Source organism: Anomaloglossus baeobatrachus, chromosome 2, assembly GCF_048569485.1.
Source record: "Anomaloglossus baeobatrachus isolate aAnoBae1 chromosome 2, aAnoBae1.hap1, whole genome shotgun sequence".
Taxonomy (NCBI): domain Eukaryota; kingdom Metazoa; phylum Chordata; class Amphibia; order Anura; family Aromobatidae; genus Anomaloglossus; species Anomaloglossus baeobatrachus.
In genome coordinates, this window is record NC_134354.1 from 140360298 (window position 1) to 140378883 (window position 18586).

The 18586-nt window shown below is 53.2% G+C and overlaps 1 protein-coding gene across 1 annotated transcript in view; it reads right to left on the reverse strand.

Moving 5' to 3' along the window:
* Positions 1-12528, reverse strand: part of GDPD1 (glycerophosphodiester phosphodiesterase domain containing 1) — a 152237-nt gene extending 139709 nt beyond the window's left edge. Inside the window, exon 1 of the mRNA XM_075335398.1 lies at positions 11970-12528. Within this exon, the coding sequence (XP_075191513.1) occupies positions 11970-12105 (136 nt within the window). The 5' untranslated portion in view covers positions 12106-12528. The remainder of the gene's footprint in view (positions 1-11969) is intronic.
* Positions 12529-18586: the final 6058 nt, after the last annotated feature.

Here is an 18586-nt window from a genome sequence, read left to right on the forward strand (position 1 = left end):
GACATTTTGCATTTCTACGTCATCCACTTTTCCTGTATGCAAATAAAATTGGATGGAGGCTTCCCAACGTTCTTCCAGTAACGAGTCTTTTCTTTTTTTTTTCACTGACCCATTCACTTGAATTACCAAGTCCTGTCTGCAGAACATGTAATTTCATGTGAACCATCGGTCCACAGCAACAATAAAAAACATGAATAGCCCCATAGAATATAATGTGTTAACTTGATGGACATAAAAAAAAGTAAACACAAACATTGACGTGTGAATAGACCCTTAAAGGAATCCTGCCCGAATAATGGAATCAGACACTGTGCGGTATTGCAATCTTGTATCTTTTAGGCTACATGCGCACACTGCTTTTTTTTGTTGCGTTTTTTGTTGCAGTTTTTTGTCAGAACTTTCTGACATTTGACTTCCCAGCAAAGTCTATGAGAAGTCAGTATTACTATGCGCACATTGCAGTTTATTTGTCAGCGTTTTATTTGTCAAAAGTTTGTGACAAAAAAAATGCAGAATGTTCATTCTTCCTGCGTTTTTGTCAACATTTGTCACAAAAACGCAGTAAAAACGCATGTTGTGAAAAACGCACCAAAAATGCACGGAAAATGCACCTACAATTACAAGCATTTTTTGTGACATTTCCCGGCTCTCTCTGACAAGGTGCAGGTTTGGCTGCAGTTTATGAACACAAAAAGATACAGCGTGCCCATGTAGCCTTAAGGGCCATTTACACGCTGCGACATCGCTAACGATGTTTGTGACGCACCGCCGGCGTCGTTAGCGACATCGCAGCGTGTAACACCTATGAGCGACCTTAAACGATCGCAAATGAGTCAAAAATCGTTGGTCTGTGATATGTCGTTCATTTACCAAAAATCGTTGTCTGGTCAGTAGTGAGGTTGTTTGTCGTTCCTGCGGCAGCACAAATCGCTATGTGTGACACCGCAGGAACGAGGAACAACCTAGTACCTGCAGCCGCCCGCAATGAGGAAGGAAGGAGGTGGGCGGGATGTTTGTTCCGCTCATCTCCGCCCCTCTGCTTCTATTGGACGGCTGCCGTGTGACGTCACTGTGACAATGCACGAACCGGCCCCTTAGAAAGGAGATGGTTCGCCGGCCACAGCGACGTCACAGGGAAGGTAAGTCCATGTGACTGGTGTAAGCGATGTTGTGCGCCACGGGCAGCGATTTGCCCGTGACGCACAACCGACAGGGGCGGGTACGCTCGCTAGAGATATCGGTACCGATATCGTAGCGTGTAAAGCACCTTTTACTCCAAGGCACTGAGCAATTCAGAGAATACTGACTGAAAATCAGGCGCCTTGGAGGCCTAGTCAGAGGCAGGCCATGGTGGTTTCTCCCTGGCCTGACGGGTTTATGTATATGGATAGACCTGTCCGTTTAAGTGACCGGGCCCGGGATTAGCCACTATTTCATGCCTCGAGTCATCCATGACACATAGTCCGAAAAAGTATAAAACCTTAACGATCTTTCGCCAATTACCAAAGGGCATATATCCTTTAAAGTGCCAAAAAAAGGATTTCCTAAGGTTCCATATCATAGAGGTGATGGCACGCTGTATGCTGCCACATGGTGCCTCCATAATACAGCATGCGATGGAACATGACAAGATTCTCTTTTCCTGGCCCCTTTGGGATCACAATCTAATTTACCTGAATCAGACTGACAATTTTTTAGAAAGTCAATTAACCAATCTGTCTAATTTTTGAGACTTCACGGCACTAGTAGGTCACTGACACTTAACCATACCTCCCAACTTTTAAAGAAGGAAAAGAGGGACAAAGTTTGCGGCGCGCGTAGCGCGCCGCGGCAAATTTTTAGGCCACGCCCACTAACCACACCCATTTCACAGTCACGCCCATATCCACTCCCCATCCACACCCATTCAGCACAAACACGCAGGCAGCCGGCGGGCCTCCAGCACGGACACGCAGGCAGCCGGCGGGCCTCCAGCACGGACACGCAGGCAGCCGGCGGGCCTCCAGCACGGACACGCAGGCAGCCGGCGGGCCTCCAGCACGGACACGCAGGCAGCCGGCGGGCCTCCAGCACGGACACGCAGGCAGCCGGCGGGCCTCCAGCATGGACACGCAGGCAGCCGGCGGGCCTCCAGCACGGACACGCAGGCAGCCGGCGGGCCTCCAGCACGGACACGCAGGCAGCCGGCGGGCCTCCAGCACGGACACGCAGGCAGCCGGCGGGCCTCCAGCACGGACACGCAGGCAGCCGGCGGGCCTCCAGCACGGACACGCAGGCAGCCGGCGGGCCTCCAGCACGGACACGCAGGCAGCCGGCGGGCCTCCAGCACGGACACGCAGGCAGCCGGCGGGCCTCCAGCACGGACACGCAGGCAGCCGGCGGGCCTCCAGCACGGACACGCAGGCAGCCGGCGGGCCTCCAGCACGGACACGCAGGCAGCCGGCGGGCCTCCAGCACGGACACGCAGGCAGCCGGCGGGCCTCCAGCACGGACACGCAGGCAGCCGGCGGGCCTCCAGCACGGACACGCAGGCAGCCGGCGGGCCTCCAGCACGGACACGCAGGCAGCCGGCGGGCCTCCAGCACGGACACGCAGGCAGCCACAGTGAGGCGGCCGGTCGCCCGCACAGTGAGGCGGCCGGTCGCCTTCACAGACAGGCGGCGGGCCGCCCGCACAGAGAGGCGGCCAGCCGCCCGCACAGAGAGGCGGCCGGCTGCCCGCACAATGAGGCGGCGGGCCGCCCGCACAGACAGGCGGCGGGGGGCGCCCGCACAGACAGGCGGCAGGGGGGCGCCCGCACAGACAGGCGGCAGGGGGGCGCCCGCACAGACAGGCGGCAGGGGGGCGCCCGCACAGACAGGCGGCAGGGGGGGCGCCCGCACAGACAGGCGGCAGGGGGGCGCCCGCACAGACAGGCGGCGGGGGGAGGCCGGACAGACAGGCGGCGGGTGGCGCCCGCACAGACAGGCGGCAGGGGGGCGCCCGCACAGACAGGTGGCGGGCCGACCGCACAGACAGGCGGCCGGCCGACCGCACAGACAGGCGGCCGGCCGACCGCACAGACAGGCGGCCGGCCGACCGCACAGACAGGCGGCCGGCCGACCGCACAGACAGGCGGCCGGCCGACCGCACAGACAGGCGGCCGGCCGACCGCACAGACAGGCGGCCGGCCGACCGCACAGACAGGCGGCCGGCCGACCGCACAGACAGGCTCCGGCCGGGGGTGAGGGGGGAGGGAGGGAAATCAGCGCTGGGGAGATTAGTTTACTGTACCAGCAGCAGCACAGGCAGCGCTCCTCTCTATGCCACGTCTACTAGGATGGTAGGAGGGAAAAGCAGGGAGGCGGAGAGAGAGTGGGTGGGCGGAGCCCGGGAGCCGGCCGTCCCGCCCGTGGCAACGGGACAAACAACGTAAAGCGTGAAAGTCCCGCTGTATCCGGGACGGTTGGGAGGTATGCAGCATGTTAGAATGTGTACATAAGATCCCGCTGGTGGTGGCCGCAGCTTATAGGCCCCAAATCTGGTGACAGGTTCCCTTTAAAGTGAACCTGTCAGGTGCAATATGCACTCAGAGCCAGGAGCAGTTCTGGGCACATATTGCTAATCCCTGCCTAACCGTCCCTGTATACACTAGCATAGATAAAGAGATCAAGAACAAATATTTTTAAAGATCTTATATCTTATGCTAATGAGCGCGGGGACTAGTCCGAAGGGCGTTACTTCACTTGGCTAGTCGGCTCGCATAGCATGTTAGCATGTTATTACGCCCCTGTGTGAGTACTAATACGCTATGTGAGCCGACTAGCCAAGTGAAGTAACGCCCTTGGGACTAGTCCCCGCGCTAATTAGCATAAGATATAAGCTCTTTAAAAATACTTTTTCTATAGATGCCTTTATCTATGCTAGTGTATACAGGGACAGTTAGGGAGGGATTAGCAATATACACCCAGAACTGCTCCTGGCTCTGAGTGCAGATTGCACCTGATAGGTTCCCTTTAAAGGGAAACTGTCACCAGAAATTTAGCAAAAAAAATAAAAGATTCCCCTCTGCAGCTCCTGGGCTGCATTCTGGAAAGGTTCCTGTTGTTATTGTGCCCACTTTGAGACCTAAAAAAATACTTTATGAAGTCTTACCTTTTTGTATGCAAATCTGTTTTTATGGTCACGGGGGCGGGCTGCCTGGCGTCCGTTATTCCCCCTCCTGCCGCTGTACGCCGTCCCCCATTGCTCATTTCCATACATGAGGACGCCTTCCTCATGTAACTGTCCTCCTGAAGTTTTGTGCATGCCCAGTGCCACTCTCGCGGGACTGAGCACTGTGCAAAGTGTGAACGCTTTTGAGGTGATTGCGCAGGCGTGAGATTATGGGCGGCGCTGTGATTGTCATCAGCAGCGTCATCCAAGTACCTGCCCATAATCTTGTGCCCGCGCTTCTCACTCTGCCTCCACTGTTATGCGCAAGCACTGTCCATATGAACCATGTTACCTATTACCATGGGCGCGAGATTATGGGCGGCGCTGTGATTGTCATCAGCAGCGTCATCCAAGTACCTGCCCATAATCTCGTGCCCGCGCTTCTCACTCTGCCTCCACCGTTATGCGCAAGCACTGTCCATATGAACCATGTTACCTATTACCGTGGGCGCGAGATTATGGGCGGCGCTGTGATTGTCATCAGCAAAGTCATCCAAGTACCCGCCCATAATCTCGTGCAAGCGGTAATAGGTAACATGGTTCATATGGCCAGCACTTGCGCATAACGGTGGAGTCAGAGGGAAAAGTGCGGGCACGAGATTATGGGCGGGTACTTGGTTAACGCTGTTGATGACAATCACAGCGCCGCCCATAATCTCGTGCCTGCGCAATCACCTGAAAAAGCGTTCACATGCGCAAATCTTCGGGAGGACAGTTACATGAGGAAGGCGTTCTTGTGTATGTAAATGAGCAATGGGGGACTGCGTAAAGCGGCAGGAGGGGGAATAACGGACGCCAGACAGCCCGCCCCCGTGACCATAAAAACACATTTGCATACAAAAAGGTAAGACTTCATAAAGTATTTTTGTAGGTCTCAAAGGGGGCACAATAGCAACAGGAACCTTTCTAGAAGCAGCCCAGGAGCTGCAGAGGGGAATCTATTACTTTTATTGTGAAATTTCTGCTGACATGTTCCCTTTAACTGGTAGGGGAGCCAGGATAAAGCAGAGCTGAAGTTGTTGGGAAGCTAGGACCCAGCAGCTCTACAGGCAGGAGACCACTGATCGGTAAGCTAATAGAAGCCTGCAGATGTCACTCTGCATAGGTTATTACTGGCCAGTGCTATCTGCAGGAGAGAGAAGTGCTGATTGCACGGTCTCCTCAGCTTCCTGACTCCCCGTGTATCTGCAGCAGTGAGAAGCCGCACAGGGGGAGTCAGAGAACAGCTGCAGAGAAACGCAGGCTCCAGGACTGGGGGGGGTCGGCTCTGGGGGAGGGGGGGTCGCTCTGCTGCAGGGGGATCGCTCTGCTGCAGGGGGTGATTCATACCTCAGCAGCAGTCACAGGAGTAGGTGCGCGGTCGGCTCTGTAATGAATAGAAGGGAGAAACAGCGAGGCGGGGCTACAGTGGGTGGGTGGAGCCCGGGATAAACAGCCTCACGGGCGGGACCCGGGATCAAAGGCTCAGAAGAGGGACTGTCCCGCTGTATCCGGGACGGTTGGGAGGTACGACTTAACCAGTGGGGAGTAGCGGGTGATCTTGTATAAAAGTATGTTTAATATTTTGTGTTGGCATCGGCACTTTTCTAAAAAGTTAGTGAAGGGGGATGGCGATCCACGACATTCCAGATCTGCTACAATTTATGTGAGATATTGATGTAATACAGCAGAAATCTCATTTTGTAGCACACGGACATCCCAAAGATGCGCCAAATCTATTATCAGGCATATACCTATTGACAATTTGGCTGCACCCTATCCCAGCACGATTATATTCAAAACTGATGTGAAATATTCCTTTTATTACATCATAGAAATGTTTATTTAAAGGGAAATTGACAAGTAAAAAAATGCTATTAAACTGGGTTAATCTGCAGGTTAATTATGTTCTTATGCCGTTTGGCTGCCGCACTGAGAGCCCCACTGCCGGGAGGACATGATCTGTATTCCTTCTGGCAGTCACAGGCTTTCAGCCATAGAGACGAGGCCGGCGCGGTATTAGGCTCCTTTCACACATCAGTTTTTTTGCATCAGGCACAATCCGGCTCAAAAACCTATGCAACGGATGCGGCGGAAAAAAACAGATCCGTTGCATAAGTTTTTCCATGTGGCCCATCCGTTTTTTGACGGATGCGGCTCGATACTGAGCATGCGCAGTTCAAAAAACCGCATCCGGCAGCCATAGGCTTGCATTGTAAATCGCGCACAAAAAAATGTGACAGGCAACGTTCCATCCGGCCGCCGCATGGGATAAATATGCCACATCCGGCAAAAAAGGGACGCGTTAATGCAAGTCTTTGCGGAAAAAACGCAACCAGCGGCAAAAAAACCCGGTTGTGTTTTTTCTGCAAAGCGCCGTATTGTGCCGCTCAGCAAAAAAAGGATGTGTGAAAGCAGCCTTAGTCACCGCTCTGTGCACAGTAACCACAACCCATCACTGACTGACAGCTGGCTCAGCATTGCATCTGTACAGAGTCAGCTGACAGTCAGTGCCGAACGTGGTTACGGGCACCACTGTCTACGCATAAAGTAATGACTGAAGGCCTGTTTTTTATACTGAAAGCCAGAGGCTGCCACGAGGAATAGAATTAATTTCTTCCTGGCAGCGGGGCTCTCGGCGTCCAGTCCGCACGGCATCAGAACACTATTAACCTGCAGATTAACCCCATATCTGTAGGATAATAGTGTTCTGACACTGTTTTGCCACTGCATTGAGAGTCCCACTGCCGGGAAGAAAAGAACTTTATTACTCCCAGCAACCTTGGGCTTCCAGTCATAGAGGAATGGCTGGTGTGGTTTCAGTCACCGCTATATGCACCAGTGAGCGCCGGCTGTACAAACGACCCGGCACTGACTGACAGTTGGGTCAGTGTTGTATTAGTACAGAGCCGGCTGTCAGTCAGTGCAGCAGTAGTTACAGCCGCCACTTACTATGCAGAAAGCAATGACTGAAGCCAGAGGCTGTCAGGAGGAATAAGGTTAATTTCATCCCGGTAGTTGGGCTCTCAAGTGCGACGGCAGTGTCAGAGCACTATTAACTTGCAGATTAACCCCATATCTGCAGGTTAATAGCGTTTTTTAAATTACAGGTTCCCTTTAAAAGTCAGCTCTTGGGATGTACTTCTATTACGGTGAATAAACTGGTAAATTCAGAAAAGCAATCCCACATGTTTAGTTGTGTGTGTGGAGCACAGAGGCGGTCACATAGGTGCCATGTTGTGCTTGGCATATCTTGTATGCTGCGCTCTGCAGCTGTGCTCCAGACCATAGTGTCGCCTATTGAGCAGCACATTGCAGCTGCCCTTTTAGTGAATAAGGAGATCAAGTGCCTAAATGACAATTTGATGTGCGGGTCTCCTGGCTAATGGAGGACGGCAGGTGCTCACATTGGGATGCATACAGTACGTAACGCCTTATTGCACTTGAAAAGCGACACCCCATAATACAATTATAACCCCCTCCCCCGGTCATAAATCCAGCAATCCAAATCTAGTGTACTGTACGCCACATTGTTAATCAGTAATAATACAAATACATAAGGGTAAGTTCACACAGTGCGTTTTTCGCGGCGTTTTTGCGCTGTTTTCGGGTGCTTTTTTGCTCAGAAAACTGCATGACTTTGCTTCCCCAGCAAAGTCTATGACTTTTCATTTTTGCTGTCTGCACACAGCGGTTTTTTTTCAGCTGCGTTTTTGTGGTGCCACAAAAACGCAGCATGTCAATTATTCCCGCGTTTTTCACTGCGGTTTTCATCCATTGAGTGTAATGGGATGTTGAAAGACGCAATGAGAAACGCAAATAGCTGCGTTTTGGTGCGTTTCTAAGACCAAAAACGCAGCTATAAACGCAGGAGGTGGGTAGTAAAGTGACATGTACAGGAAGAGGATTCCTTCTGTCAGTAAACACAGAAGCGTGAATCCTCCCGGTACCGTCACCGCTGCGTCCACCTCCAGTCCTATGCATGTATGCTGCCGTGCGGCGCCATGTCTGGGCGGGAGGTGGAAGCGGCTGCGAAAACAAAAGTGAACAGTAGAAAAAAAAAAAAAAAGTTATACTCACCTGTCTGCAGACTCCCGGTGCCATGCCCGCTCCCAGCTCCTCTCACGGTATCGCCGCTCCGGGTGTGTGCAGTCTCCCCGGGCAGTACGATAGATGCAGGACCTGGCGATGGATCACCTGATGCAGTCACCTGACGCATCAAGTGATCGTAAGTCTCGGGGTGACGCTGACGCCAGCGCCCGGCCGGCTTCACCTATCAGCGGATGCGTCAGGAGACTTCATCCCTGATTACCGGCAGCTGCTGCAGCGATCGGACGGGATCAGACTCCGCTCCAGGAGCTGCCGGTAATCAGCACATAAGTGAGTATTTTTTTTTGCACCGATGCATCAGCTGATTGTATAATCGGCTTTTATACAATCAGCTGCTGTGTGATGTGATTCAGCCCCTAGAACCTGACACATCATCTTATCGCTTTGCCTTCCAGCAAACCAATCAGATGATATTGGATCCGGATTGGACGGCGCGGGACCCTTGACCCAGGATTACTGCGGAGGGGGGTTCTTTATTTCAATAAAGATGGAGTCACTAATTGTGTTGTGTTTTATTTCTAATAAAAATATTTTTCTGTGTGTTGTGGTTTTTTTTTTATCTTTACTAGAAATTCATGGTGGCCATGTCTAATATTGGCGTGACACCATGAATTTCGGGCTTAGGGCCAGCTATACAGCTAGACCTAACCCCATTATTACCCAGCGAGCCACCCGGCATCAGGGCAGCTGGAAGAGTTGGATACAGCGCCAGAAGATGGCGCTTCTATGAAAGCGCCATTTTCTGGGGTGGCTGCGGGACTGCAATTCACAGCCCAGAAAGCATGGGCACCCTGCACCAGGGCTGTGGAGTCGGTAAGCCAAACCTTCGACTCCGACTCCGACTCCGACTCCTCAAATTCTCTTGCACCGACTCCGACTCCGGCTCCGACTCCGACTCCGGCTCCGACTCCGACTCCTACATATATTGCTTATAGTTAGGTGAAAAATTTATTGTAGTACATGAATATGTGTATGTGAACATCAGACATTTAATAATTTTTATGATACAATAATCAAGATATTTGGATAGAACATAAAATATATTTATTGGAATACAACTTTAGAACACAAAAAACTGTAATAAATTGTAAATATGTAATACACTATGTAATATACAGTAGATTACATATATATCTTGTGTGTATATACACTGTATATATATATACATATATATACACATATATATATATATATATATATATATATATATATATATATATATATATATATATATATATATATATATATTACATATTTAAAATTTATTAGTTTTTTGTGTTCTAAAGTTGTATTCCAATAAATATTTTATGTTCTATCCAAATATCTTGATTATTGTATCATAAAAACAATTAAATGTCTGATGTTCACATTGTACTACAATAAATTTTTCACTTAAATATAAGCATTATACTAAATGTTATTATTTAGTAAAATATTCAGCACATTCTGCATTGCACTCCTGTCCCCAATTTATTATATATTTTAGGAGTCGGAGTCGGTGCATTTTATACCGACTCCGACTCCACCAAAATGAGCTCCGACTCCGACTCCACGACTCCGACTCCGACTCCACAGCCCTGCCCTGCACTGTGGATTACAATCCCAGCTGCCTAGTTGTACCCGGCTGGACTCAAAAATTGGGCGAAGCTCACGTCATTTTTTTTTTTTAAATTATTTCATGAAATTCATGAAATAATTAAAAAAAAAAAAGGGCTTCCCTATATTTTTGGTTCCCAGCCGGGTACAAATAGGCAGCTGGGGGTTGGGGGCAGCCCGTACCTGCCTGCTGTACCCGGCTAGCATACAAAAGTATGGCGAAGCCCCCGTCATTTTTTTTGTTTGGGGGGGGGGGGCAAAGAAATCCTGCATACAGTCCTGGAAGGAGGATGCTGAGCCTTGTAGTTCGACAGCTGCTGTCTGCTCTCCTGCATACACTATTGGATGGAGGATGCTGAGCCTTGTAGTTCGACAGCTGCTGTCTGCTCTCCTGCATACACTATTGGATGGAGGATGCTGAGCCTTGTAGTTCGACAGCTGCTGTCTGCTCTCCTGCATACACTATTGGATGGAGGATGCTGAGCCTTGTAGGTCTGCTCCCCCTGACTCTCCCTCAAGCATACAGTCCTGGATGGAGCATGCTGAGCCTTGTAGTTCTGCAGCTGTCTGCTCTTCTGCATACACTAGTGGAGAATGAAGAACACATTGAAGAAGGAAATGACATCAGACCTTTTTTTTTTGTTCACTGATAAAAAACGCATAAAGACGCAGTGAGCAAAAACGCAACAAAACGCAGCAAAAAAACGCACCAAATCGCGGCAAAACGCGTGCGTTTTTTGCCGCGGTTTTTTGCCGCGGGTGCGTTTTTGTGCGGTTTTTGCCACAAAAACGCAGCGTCAAAAAAATAGGAAGGACAACAGTACAATAAAGATCGCTCACATATACTGTAGCACCGACTGATCACGAATGATTGTATATAAAGCTATGATCAATGTGAGAGAAATGTATAAAATAAAACAGATTATTAAGACCACCTTCATGTAGAGGTCAGAGGAGGTCTAGTTAGGCATCATGTACACTCCATGTGCTGCAGATTGCTGCCTCCGCTCCCCTAGAAGCAATGCCGAGAGGCGAGAATACCTGACTAAAGAGCATCCGATGAAGCATGCCGGACCGGTCATTTCTGACGGATTCTGCAATAATGCACACATAGGTATCGTAGGACCCCATAGACTTCTATGGATTATTTTGTATGTATAGAGCCATAATATTACTCCATTGCAGATCGTCAGTTCATTTACCATCTTAGTTGCTTATAGTTTATTCCCACAATATATATTTTCCATAAAGGAAATCCGCTCTCTGAGCATCAAGTCCCTTGGGCCAGTGCATAGAAAAAAAAAAGTTAAATTTAAAGGGATTGTCTACTACTGACAACCCCTTATCAATAACCTCAGGGGGCCGAATAAAGTAAAAAATATATACTTATTTCCCAGAATGGCGCTGATGCTCCTCTCCCAGACCTGTGTTACTCGGCGGTCTCTGCTGTAAATAATGTCATGTGACTGCTGCAGCCAATCAGCAGCAACAATGTCAACGTTTCTGTCATATAACATTCTTCTTGAACTCACATGACATTATATAGGTTGGTAGACCGGCGAGGAACACGGATGAAAGTGAGCACCTTAGTATAGAGTGTAATATATTTTTTTACACTATTCTGCAGTTTGGGGTTATTATTAAGGCGCTGACCTCCACTTTAATAAGCAGAGCTGCAGTGTACAGCAGGGAGGAGAGGGGAGGTTAGTTTTAGACTACTTCAGACCAAATATGATACCTGTTCATGACAGATAGAATAGGTTTCTGTCGGATGATAAACAATTCGGGTATAGAAACTATAAATGAAAATGGCATAATCTACATTTAAGATGATTGATTTCTTAAGTGAGGGGCAGAGGGGAATCTTCAGGGTTCACACCAGTCTTTTCTTATTGCTATATAGGAATGATCAGGTATTGGGGAGTTTATTGTTTGGGGTTTCTTTAGGACTATATCTTATATTCTGGCCATTATTTAGTAATAGATTATTTCTGATCACTTCTCAAGGTCATATAAAATAACAGTAGATAGAGCCCCCCCCCCCCAGAAGCCCCCTGTGCCCACTCATGCCCTGGCAGTGGGTGCCTTACCTCCCCGGTGGGAGATGTGTCTGCAGCGGAACCTCTGCTGCTTCTTCTTATGGAGGAGGTTGGGGAATTTCAGGAGCAGGATTGATGTGAGCAGATAACCCCCCAGGGTGGTCAGTAGGTAGCAAACCGCTGACATGTTGCTGGATATGAACACAATTGTAAAAGTCTGGATGATGCGATCAGATCGGGCGATAATACCACAGTAGGGTGGTTAGTATCCGGGCAGTCGGTCGGTGCTGGTCAGTGAGATCCCATGGCAGACTGGTATCTGATCATTCTTGCTACAGATCCCTCTGCTGATCACAGTATCTCCTCCCAGTGATCTGCTGATTCTTCAGGCTGCTCATAAGAAAGCCCCAGCCGCTGTCCCTACACAGGCAAGGTCTAGGATGGCACCTTGCACAGACGTGGTGCTGATCCAGAATATGCAGTGATAATCTTCTCCTGTGCTTTATTCCTGCGGTGTCTGGAATCTGCATGCAGTGTCTGTGCTCTGGCCGGCAGGCTGGGTGCACTGCAGCAGCTTCCTCTCCTAGCCGGTTTATCTACACTTGTCATTGCCGGTGCACAGCGCATGCGCACTCCCTCCATGACGGCGACAATACAACAAAGATTAGGTGTACGCATGCGCACTTGAAAGGTTTCCATCGCGTTTCGCAGACGGCGCAGAGCTATCTGTACTGTAACCTCTTCCGCTCCAGTCACAGCCACAGCCCCGACAGCGGGAGCAGCAGTGTCTGCACAGTGTGTACGGGGATAGCGGGAGCTGCAGTGTCTGCACAGTGTGTACGGGGACAGCGGGAGCAGCAGTGTCTGCACAGTGTGTACGGAGATAGCGGGAGCTGCAGTGTCTGCACAGTGTGTACGGGGATAGCGGGAGCTGCAGTGTCTGCACAGTGTGTACGGGGATAGCGGGAGCTGCAGTATCTGCACAGTGTGTACGGGGATAGCGGGAGCTGCAGTATCTGCACAGTGTGTACGGGGATAGCGGGAGCAGCAGTGTCTGCACAGTGTGTACAGGGATAGCGGGAGCTGCAGTGTCCGCACAGTGTGTACGGGGACAGCGGGAGCTGCAGTATCTGCACAGTGTGTACGGGGATAGCGGGAGCTGCAGTGTCTGCACAGTGTGTACAGGGATAGCGGGAGCTGCAGTGTCCGCACAGTGTGTACGGGGACAGCGGGAGCTGCAGTGTCTGCACAGTGTGTACAGGGACAGCGGGAGCAGCAGTGTCCGCACAGTGTGTACAGGGACAGCGGGAGCTGCAGTGTCCGCACAGTGTGTACAGGGACAGCGGGAGCAGCAGTGTCCGCACAGTGTGTACAGGGACAGCGGGAGCTGCAGTGTCCGCACAGTGTGTACAGGAATAGAGGAGCTGCAGTGTCTGCACAGTGTGTACGGGGATAGCGGGAGCAGCAGTGTCCGCACAGTGTGTACAGGAATAGAGGAGCTGCAGTGTCTACACAGTGTGTACGGGGATAGCGGGAGCTGCAGTGTCTACACAGTGTGTACGGGGATAGCGGGAGCTGCAGTGTCTGCACAGTGTGTACGGGGATAGCGGGAGCTGCAGTGTCTGCACAGTGTGTACAGGGATAGAGGAGCTGCAGTGTCTGCACAGTGTGTACGGGGATAGCGGGAGCAGCAGTGTCCGCACAGTGTGTACAGGAATAGAGGAGCTGCAGTGTCTACACAGTGTGTACGGGGATAGCGGGAGCTGCAGTGTCTACACAGTGTGTACGGGGATAGCGGGAGCTGCAGTGTCTGCACAGTGTGTACGGGGATAGCGGGAGCTGCAGTGTCTGCACAGTGTGTACGGGGATAGCGGGAGCTGCAGTGTCTGCACAGTGTGTACGGGGACAGCGGGAGCTGCAGTGTCCGCACAGTGTGTACGGGGACAGCGGGAGCTGCAGTGTCTGCACAGTGTGTACGGGGACAGCGGGAGCTGCAGTGTCTGCACAGTGTGTACGGGGATAGCGGGAGCAGCAGTGTCTGCACAGTGTGTACGGGATAGCTGGAGCTGCAGTGTCCGCACAGTGTGTACGGGGATAGCGGGAGCAGCAGTGTCTGCACAGTGTGTACAGGGACAGCGGGAGCAGCAGTGTCTGCACAGTGTGTACGGGGACAGCGGGAGCAGCAGTGTCTGCACAGTGTGTACGGGGATAGCGGGAGCTGCAGTGTCTGCACAGTGTGTACGGGGACAGCGGGAGCTGCAGTGTCCGCACAGTGTGTACGGGGACAGCGGGAGCTGCAGTGTCTGCACAGTGTGTACGGGGATAGCTGGAGCTGCAGTGTCTGCACAGTGTGTACGGGGACAGCGGGAGCAGCAGTGTCTGCACAGTGTGTACGGGATAGCTGGAGCTGCAGTGTCCGCACAGTGTGTACGGGGATAGCGGGAGCAGCAGTGTCTGCACAGTGTGTACAGGGACAGCGGGAGCAGCAGTGTCTGCACAGTGTGTACGGGGACAGCGGGAGCAGCAGTGTCTGCACAGTGTGTACGGGGATAGCGGGAGCAGCAGTGTCTGCACAGTGTGTACGGGGACAGCGGGAGCAGCAGTATCTGCACAGTGTGTACGGGGACAGCGGGAGCAGCAGTGTCTGCACAGTGTGTACGGGGATAGCGGGAGCTGCAGTGTCCGCACAGTGTGTACGGGGATAGCGGGAGCTGCAGTGTCCGCACAGTGTGTACGGGGATAGCGGGAGCTGCAGTGTCCGCACAGTGTGTACGGGGATAGCGGGAGCTGCAGTGTCCGCACAGTGTGTACGGGGATAGCGGGAGCTGCAGTGTCTGCACAGTGTGTACGGGGATAGCGGGAGCAGCAGTGTCTGCACAGTGTGTACGGGGATAGCGGGAGCTGCAGTGTCTGCACAGTGTGTACGGGGATAGCGGGAGCAGCAGTGTCTGCACAGTGTGTACGGGGATAGCGGGAGCTGCAGTGTCTGCACAGTGTGTACGGGGATAGCGGGAGCAGCAGTGTCTGCACAGTGTGTACGGGGATAGCTGGAGCTGCAGTGTCTGCACAGTGTGTACGGGGATAGCGGGAGCTGCAGTGTCTGCACAGTGTGTACGGGGATAGCGGGAGCTGCAGTGTCTGCACAGTGTGTACGGGGATAGCGGGAGCTGCAGTGTCTGCAGAGTGTGTACGGGGATAGCGGGAGCTGCAGTGTCTGCACAGTGTGTACGGGGACAGCGGGAGCAGCAGTATCTGCACAGTGTGTACGGGGACAGCGGGAGCAGCAGTGTCTGCACAGTGTGTACGGGGATAGCGGGAGCTGCAGTGTCTGCACAGTGTGTACGGGGATAGCGGGAGCTGCAGTGTCTGCACAGTGTGTACGGGGATAGTGGGAGCAGCAGTGTCTGCACAGTGTGTACGGGGACAGCGGGAGCTGCAGTCACAGTGTGTACGGGGATAGCGGGAGCTGCAGTGTCTGCACAGTGTGTACGGGGATAGCGGGAGCTGCAGTGTCTGCACAGTGTGTACGGGGATAGCGGGAGCTGCAGTGTCTGCACAGTGTGTACGGGGACAGCGGGAGCTGCAGTGTCTGCACAGTGTGTACGGGGATAGCTGGAGCTGCAGTGTCTGCACAGTGTGTACGGGGATAGCGGGAGCTGCAGTGTCTGCACAGTGTGTACGGGGACAGCGGGAGCTGCAGTGTCTGCACAGTGTGTACGGGGACAGCGGGAGCTGCAGTGTCTGCACAGTGTGTACGGGGACAGCGGGAGCTGCAGTGTCTGCACAGTGTGTACGGGGATAGCTGGAGCTGCAGTGTCTGCACAGTGTGTACGGGGATAGCGGGAGCTGCAGTATCTGCACAGTGTGTACGGGGACAGCGGGAGCTGCAGTGTCTGCACAGTGTGTACGGGGATAGCGGGAGCTGCAGTATCTGCACAGTGTGTACGGGGACAGCGGGAGCTGCAGTGTCTGCACAGTGTGTACGGGGATAGCGGGAGCTGCAGTATCTGCACAGTGTGTACGGGGATAGCGGGAGCAGCAGTGTCTGCACAGTGTGTACGGGGACAGCGGGAGCAGCAGTGTCTGCACAGTGTGTACGGGGATAGCGGGAGCTGCAGTGTCTGCACAGTGTGTACGGGGACAGCGGGAGCAGCAGTGTCTGCACAGTGTGTACGGGGATAGCTGGAGCTGCAGTGTCCGCACAGTGTGCACGGGGATAGCGGGAGCTGCAGTGTTCGCACAGTGTGTACGAGGACAGCGGGAGCAGCAGTGTCTGCACAGTGTGTACGGGGATAGCGGGAGCTGCAGTGTCTGCACAGTGTGTACGGGGACAGCGGGAGCTGCAGTGTCTGCACAGTGTGTACGGGGATAGCGGGAGCAGCAGTGTCTGCACAGTGTGTACGGGGATAGCTGGAGCAGCAGTGTCTGCACAGTGTGTACGGGGATAGCGGGAGCAGCAGTGTCTGCACAGTGTGTACGGGGATAGCGGGAGCAGCAGTGTCTGCACAGTGTGTACGGGGATAGCGGGAGCAGCAGTGTCTGCACAGTGTGTACGGGGATAGCGGGAGCTGCAGTGTCTGCACAGTGTGTACGGGGATAGCGGGAGCTGCAGTGTCTGCACAGTGTGTACGGGGATAGCGGAGCTGCAGTGTCTGCACAGTGTGTACGGGGATAGCGGGAGCTGCAGTGTCTGCACAGTGTGTACGGGGATAGCTGGAGCTGCAGTGTCTGCACAGTGTGTACGGGGATAGCTGGAGCTGCAGTGTCTGCACAGTGTGTACGGGGATAGCGGGAGCAGCAGTGTCCGCACAGTGTGTACGGGGATAGCGGGAGCTGCAGTGTCCGCACAGTGTGTACGGGGATAGCTGGAGCTGCAGTGTCCGCACAGTGTGTACGGGGATAGCGGGAGCAGCAGTGTCTGCACAGTGTGTACGGGGATAGCGGGAGCAGCAGTGTCTGCACAGTGTGTACGGGGATACCGGGAGCAGCAGTGTCTGCACAGTGTGTACGGGGATAGCGGGAGCAGCAGTGTCTGCACAGTGTGTACGGGGATAGCTGGAGCTGCAGTGTCTGCACAGTGTGTACGGGGATAGCGGGAACTGCAGTGTCTGCACAGTGTGTACAGGGATAGCGGGAGCTGCAGTCACAGTGTGTACGGGGATAGCGGGAGCAGCAGTGTCTGCACAGTGTGTACAGGGATAGCGGGAGCAGCAGTGTCCGCACAGTGTGTACGGGGATAGCGGGAGCTGCAGTGTCCGCACAGTGTGTATGGGGATAGCTGGAGCTGCAGTGTCCGCACAGTGTGTACGGGGATAGCGGGAGCAGCAGTGTCTGCACAGTGTGTACGGGGATAGCGGGAGCAGCAGTGTCTGCACAGTGTGTACAGGGATAGCGGGAGCTGCAGTGTCTGCACAGTGTGTACGGGGATAGCGGGAGCTGCAGTGTCTGCACAGTGTGTACGGGGATAGCGGGAGCTGCAGTGTCCGCACAGTGTGTACGGGGATAGCGGGAGCAGCAGTGTCCGCACAGTGTGTACGGGGAGAGCTGGAGCTGCAGTGTCTGCACAGTGTGTACGGGGATAGCGGGAGCAGCAGTGTCCGCACAGTGTGTACGGGGATAGCTGGAGCTGCAGTGTCTGCACAGTGTGTACGGGGATAGCGGGAGCTGCAGTGTCTACACAGTGTGTACGGGGATAGCGGGAGCTGCAGTGTCTGCACAGTGTGTACGGGGATAGCGGGAGCTGCAGTGTCTGCACAGTGTGTACGGGGATAGCGGGAGCTGCAGTGTCTGCACAGTGTGTACGGGGATAGCTGGAGCTGCAGTGTCTGCACAGTGTGTACGGGGATAGCGGGAACTGCAGTGTCTGCACAGTGTGTACAGGGATAGCGGGAGCTGCAGTCACAGTGTGTACGGGGATAGCTGGAGCTGCAGTGTCTGCACAGTGTGTATACGGGGATAGCGGGAGCTGCAGTGTCCGCACAGTGTGTACGGGGATAGCTGGAGCAGCAGTGTCTGCACAGTGTGTACGGGGATAGCGGGAGCAGCAGTGTCTGCACAGTGTGTACGGGGATAGCGGGAGCTGCAGTGTCTGCACAGTGTGTACGGGGATAGCTGGAGCAGCAGTGTCTGCACAGTGTGTACGGGGATAGCGGGAGCTGAAGTGTCTGCAGAGTGTGTACGGGGATAGCTGGAGCAGCAGTGTCTGCACAGTGTGTACGGGGATAGCGGGAGCTGCAGTGTCTGCACAGTGTGTACGGGGATAGCTGGAGCTGCAGTGTCTGCACAGTGTGTACGGGGATAGCGGGAGCTGCAGTGTCTGCACAGTGTGTACGGGGATAGCTGGAGCAGCAGTGTCTGCACAGTGTGTACGGGGATAGCTGGAGCTGCAGTGTCTGCACAGTGTGTACGGGGATAGCTGGAGCTGCAGTGTCTGCACAGTGTGTACGGGGATAGCGGGAGCTGCAGTGTCTGCACAGTGTGTACGGGGATAGCTGGAGCAGCAGTGTCTGCACAGTGTGTACGGGGATAGCGGGAGCTGCAGTGTCTGCACAGTGTGTACGGGGATAGCGGGAGCAGCAGTGTCTGCACAGTGTGTACAGGGGATAGCTGGAGCAGCAGTGTCTGCACAGTGTGTACGGGGATAGCGGGAACTGCAGTGTCTGCACAGT